Consider the following 6,135-nt stretch of genomic DNA (forward strand, 5'->3'; position numbering starts at 1 on the left):
TTCTGGGGATACTATGCTGAGTCAGATAGCCAGCATTCTTATTCTAACTTTATGCATTTGATTATGCATAGAAAATAGTCTTCTGGGGCCAAAATGAATATTTAAGGACCATTTCCCTCCTCCAGTAGGGTTCCTTCTTCATTCCAAGTTATCTACTGGATATTCATTTGTAACAGTAACTCATTTTTCTCTTTTTAGGACCACTGAAGCCAGAAATAACTGTAACCTACATTGCTGTTGCAATAATATTCTTTAACAGTGGACTGTCATTGAAAACAGAGGTACTGTAATTTAACAACAACAACAACAACTGTAATTTATGGGACACATGAAAAGGAGGGAGAAAAATTGAAGTAATATTTAATGATTTTGAAATTTTAGGGTCATTTTTGTAGAGCTATTTGTAGCTATAACCTTAATCCTACACTGTAATAGAGGATGAATTAAACATTAGTGAAGAGCTTAGATTTTGTTCCTATATATTCTAGAAAATTCAGAGTTGAGTAAAATGTACTGTAAAGATCTTATAATAATGTTGTTGTTACGTGCCATCGAGTCGCTTGCAACTCATAGTGACCCTATGTACAAGAGCTCTATATGCTCCTCTATCTTGTGCCAACCTAGCCATCTCAAATGCACTTATTCCCACCTCTCCAGTCACAGAATCAATCCATCTCATCAAAGGTCTTCCTCTCCTTTGCTGCCCCTCCACTCTGCCAAACATGATGTCCCTCTCCAAGGACCAGTCCCTCCTTGCAACATGCCCAAAATATGTCAGACGAAGCTTCAGAATCCTTGACTCCAGGGAACATTCTGGCTTCACCCTCTCCAGGACAAACCTGTTTGTTCTCCTACCAGTCCATGGTATATTCAACACTCTTCTCCAGCACCACAACTCAAAGGCATCAATTCTCTTCCTATCTACCCTAGTCATTGTCCAACTCTCTGATGCATAGCACATAATTGCAAAGACTATAGCCTGGATCAGGCGCACCTTAGTCTCCAGTCTGACATCGTTGCTCTCTTGAGAGGTCCCTCACAGCTGACTTTCCCAATGCAATGAACACTGGCCTGGTGCAGCTGCTTTAGGTATTCAGATTATTGTGGTAACTACAGGGGCAGCTGCTGTGCTGGAGGATGTCTGTGCTGTTGAGGTTTAAGTGGAGTTTCTACAAGTTTTATAGGGAGCATAGTCTGTAGGGAGCTGCATTATTAACCCAAAGGCAGGACCTCTCGAGAGGTTTGAATCCACCAGTTGCTCTGAGGGAGAAAAATGGGCAATTCCCTCATGTGTGATCTGTAGCCTCCTGAAAAACTGCTGGAGGGTCAGCTATGAGTTGATTCCGACCAATGTCCTTGAGATTTAGTCTTTAACTTTGATCAATCACTTTTTGTTCCCAGGATCCATGCTGCTCAATTGATGTTTGTTATAACTTTCAACTAATTTAAAAAAGTTTCTATTCTATGCTAATGTATTTATTAATTATTACTAGATGCTTTACTCTATTTCATGTTGGCTCACCAGCCTCCTTATAGATAATACAGTTAATGTTCTTGGTTAGGCTATGTTTCATGACCATGAGATTCTCTTGGAAGTAAAGGAATGAAGATTTAAGTCTCAGAATCATTAGTAGAATTCATGATTCTCTTTTGACTTCCAGCGGAGGAGAAAAACTAGGGGAAAAGCTCATTTGCATTTTGAAGAAATGATGTCAAGTTTTAAAAGTTGTCAGTCTAATGTTTGCTCTTGTTTATATGGAAGGAGCCCTGGTAAGGTTTTGGGTTACGTGTTAGACTTTTAAATGAAAGATTGGCAGTTCACTGTCTGGAAGAAAGTTAAGGCAGTGTCCTCTGTAAAGATTTATAACTGATGGTTTGAATACCTGAAGGAGGTCTCCATGAAGGCAGTGGGATTTATTTATATGTAAAAAAAAAGAGGATTTTTTTTGACAAATCCTTTCCATAGTTATTATTTTTCATCATTTCTTATATTTATTGTAAGAATTTCAGAATTTTTGCATTGCATTTTACTTTTATGTAAATAAAAGAGAGGGTGGTTTTTTGTTTTTTGTTTGTTTGTTTGTTTGTTTTTGTCAGTGATTCAAATGAAGACCAAATATAGTTACCTTCTTAGATAATTTTAGGAGAAAAACATACAGAAAAACAATTTCCTGAATTTATGTACTCTATTTCTCAGCTTGGTATAAGTCTTTTAATTGGCATATTTTTGCTATGTAGGATCAGTGTCTACAGTTCTTATGATATTTATCTTAGGAATTATAAATATACTTGTTCTTCTGAAAACAACGGAGTTGAGACTTTTCCCCCCAATATATCACACTCCAGCTATTGCAGATTATATTAGAATGAAGAAAAACCACTATAAATAGCACGTATAGGCATCTACTTTTTCTGTCAATTCTAATACCGGTTCTTAAATTTGAGGTACGTTGATGCACAAGTTCACTTGCCACTGCCCTGGTGCTGGGCTGATCTTAGTTTGAGGTCTTCCTGCTTGCTGGCCTTGGCTAATGGAGCAGCTGCCTAACCCAAATCCTGTACTTGGGATGTTGCTCTTACTACATCTCCTGGTGGCTGCTTAATGGCTGCAGCTGTTTCTTATGCCGTGGGAGATCTGACAAAGAACTTGATTTCTCTCACGCCTTACTTAATACTGTTTTGTACAACAGCCAACTCTGTGGGATGCAAGAGCTGAAGAAGGAAGAAGGCCATGCTTTCTGTGTCCTTTAGGGACTGACTTCCTCTGAAAGTACCTTGGAAACCTTCAGAGTCATCCAGCTAATTTGGATCTAATGATGAAATGCCTTGATCCTGTTCTTTATTGCAGTATCTAAGTAGCCATCAAAGCCACCTCCATCAAAAGCCCTTTTCAAACTAATACATTAAGTCATTTTCAAAGCCGTTTAACTTGAGACGCCCTAGATTGCATCATTGTGTAATGTTAAACCATCTCTAAGTCCTGCTAATTTCCTGGATGTCTAAGCTCCCAGGCAATAGTTTATTGATGTTTTTCAGTTAGAAATCTCAAATTCATTTCAGCAGAAACGACTCTTTTTGCATCTATTAGGTCTTAGAATAAGGCATTTTTCCACATTTACTTTAAGGCGTAATTTATTATAGCTGAGTTTCTTTTGAAAACATTTGTGTTAGACTCATCCAAGTCTGATTTACATCAGTTTATGTTGAATAGCTCATATATTGATTCAATAACATATATTCTACAATCTTTTATTTTACTATTATGTTGCTAGTTATGTGTGCTAACACAAGACCAAATCTTCAGTTTTATGACTGTTGTTGATTCCTAATTTTTGGAAGACCTGTTGAAGTAGTTTCTGAAATTTTGTCACATTAAAGTGAGCTAGAGTCACATTTGAAATATATCTTGAACTGCAATAATCCTAAACTTCTTGTTTCAAAGGATTTGTCCTTTAAAAGTGTATGGCAGTACTAATTAGAAAGAGCCCTTGTGACTTAACTGATCTGGCTGTTGAAAAAGGTCAGTGGTTTGAATCCACCAGGCACTCCATGAACAGTTCCCTCCTGAAAAGATTTACAGTCTTAGAATCCTGATTTGAGGGTCCCCGAGAGTCTGAATTGACTGGATGGCAGTAGGGTTAACTCAACTAGACATTTACCTCTAACTCCTATAATTACGTGCCTATAACTCTGAGGCATTGTGTCTGGGATAGGTAAGAAGATGAGCTAGAGGAGCAGGGTCCCAAAACAAGTCCCCAGTAAGAAAAAAACCAATGCAAATTCCCCATGTTTTTCTAAGCAGGTTTATTTTTTCCATTTTATCCTATTAACATAGAAATAAATATAATAAATTCTAAACTTTAGGGTCATCTTGCTTTTCTCAAGACCAAAGCATTCAGGAAATGAAATCAGATAAAGGTCAAATAAGAGTTGGAAGGGAAATTGGTATGTAATGAAAATATTTCTATATCCTAGCCAGAGCCTCTGATTTTAAGCTTTTCTCAATACTGTCGGTGAGATTCTGGCATAATCAGTGTATTAGATAGAGTTTCTCCTTGAGTTTATTGTAATGGAATTTGACCAGCATACAGGTGAATAAACAATGTGTGCAAAGTCATCTTTTCAGTTATTCATGACAGTGTTGATATGATTATATGACCTTATAGTTCAGACAGATATATATGGAATAATATTGTTTTGAATTTTAGAGTATTTACTTACTTTCTGTTTTTTTTGGGTTAATTTATTTTTTCTTTATCCTTATAGAAAGAAGGAAGACACAGAAAATATATAGTGGTTTTTATGACCATCTGGAAAACTTTTCTCTTAGGAACACTTTCCGCTTGTCACTTCCCTGTCATTAAGAAGCCCCTCCTGACCCAATGTAGTCTCTGCTCTGTGACAAATTGTAGTATTTAATACTGCTTGAAAATTATCTTTTTAAAACTTAACAGATCTTTGAGATCATTTATTGCACATAAAGAATTTCCTGTTTCTTTTTGTAGACTGGGAAGTCCTTTATTATTGATGAACATTTAGGTAATTTTTAAGATTTTATATTACAAACAATACTAAAAGGAAGAGCCTAATGTACCATTTCCCACATTGGGGAGCAAATTGGAAGGATAACATTCCTTAATTAGAATTGCTAGACCAAGTTATATGTGGAGTTTAAACTGTTAGACACTCCAGGCACCTGCCCTGGCTCCAGGTGCTCAGTGTTTGTTGAATGAATTGCAGATCATTCTCTATAGATTCTGTCAATAGACCTTCTAGCTAATAAAGTAGGAGAACCCAAGTGATTCCTAATTCTTGTCAGTACAGGCTTCAACATAGCTTTTGGTAGCTCACAGCAAACTCTTTATACCAAATTATTTAATTATTTTTCTTTTTCTTTTTTTAAGATTTGCATGTTTTGCTCTAACATATAATGATGCGATAAATTTTGTATATAAAGGTTTATAATAATTTTTATATCCTTGCCATGAAATTATTGAATTTAAGAATGAGACTGAATTATAGCCTTTGATACGTATTCTCAAATTACTTTTCAAAAAAGTTACACTGTTTTATTTTTCTACCATGTGTAAATGTAAACACCATACATATATCCTACATTATGGCTACATCATTTTAATTAGAATAGTGTTTGAAATAAAAATAAGCACATGGTATGCTATGTCTCTGAGTATGCTTAAATGCTTGCTGTGAAGTCTCTGTGGGATTGGTGTGGGACCTTAAGAATTCCTAATCAAAATAGAAGATTGACTACATAATTACATCAAAATGAGGAATTTGTAACCATTGCAAAATGGAATACTTTAACAATATAAAAAGGATAATGCTTATGAGATCTTAAGTGGAAAAAATGTTTACATATGCAAACCAATATAAAATTTTAAAAATGTTTACAGTATGACTAATCTTCTGTTTTGAAATATTTAGGTCATTCCCAATTTTGGTTGTAATAAACAATGCTGTCTATAAAACTCCCCCCTCCCGGAAAAAATCCCAAAAAGAAAAAGAATTCTTATTCAGATAACGGATGTTTCACTTTGTTTTCTAAGAGTTAAGTTTGATACACATGCCCTCTGTGGCCTCTGTTCTACCTACTGTTGCCAAGTGGCCCTGAATGAGACTCAGATTGTCAGGCACTTAGATACCCCCTAGTTCATAGTGAGTTGCACTGCTGACTCTGAAGACTGCACTTCTCTGGAGGCTTGGAGACCCTAGTACCTCCACGGGAGAAAGCGAGGCAGTGTCCTGTGCAATTGATAGCCATGGACACCAGACAGACTTTGCTATGAGTTGTGATGAGTTTTTGACATACTGCTAAGGATATCCTGTGACCAGCTATTGAGTGTAGTGATCAGTGAATAAGTCCATATTAATTTATTGTTTATTTAAACTGATAAACTTTGGCTAAAGTCAGTGATCTCTTAAACTTCTAATTTTGTGTAGTCTACAGGGTGCAGTTGTAGTGCTACATTTGCAAGCAGTGAATTGTGGGTATCCTGAATATACCTTCAAGATTGCCTACATGTTTTAAAGGATTGTAATTTTTATATTATTTTCTGAATTGAGACCACATAACTAAAAGAATTCATATGCAAATGTTTGATAGTTTGGATATGT

The 6,135-nt window shown here is 35.9% G+C and overlaps 1 protein-coding gene across 1 annotated transcript in view; it reads left to right on the plus strand.

Annotated features, from left to right (window-relative positions):
• The window catches only part of SLC10A7 (solute carrier family 10, member 7), a 395,560-nt gene that overhangs the window by 14,525 nt on the left and 374,900 nt on the right, over nt 1-6,135 (plus strand). The window contains exon 2 of the mRNA XM_006887000.1: nt 199-281. Coding sequence (XP_006887062.1) covers nt 199-281 — 83 coding nt within the window. The remainder of the gene's footprint in view (nt 1-198; nt 282-6,135) is intronic.

This window comes from Elephantulus edwardii, unplaced genomic scaffold, assembly GCF_000299155.1.
Source record: "Elephantulus edwardii isolate Elephantulus edwardi_28Jun2011 unplaced genomic scaffold, EleEdw1.0 scaffold00053, whole genome shotgun sequence".
NCBI classification, from domain to species: Eukaryota; Metazoa; Chordata; class Mammalia; order Macroscelidea; family Macroscelididae; genus Elephantulus; species Elephantulus edwardii.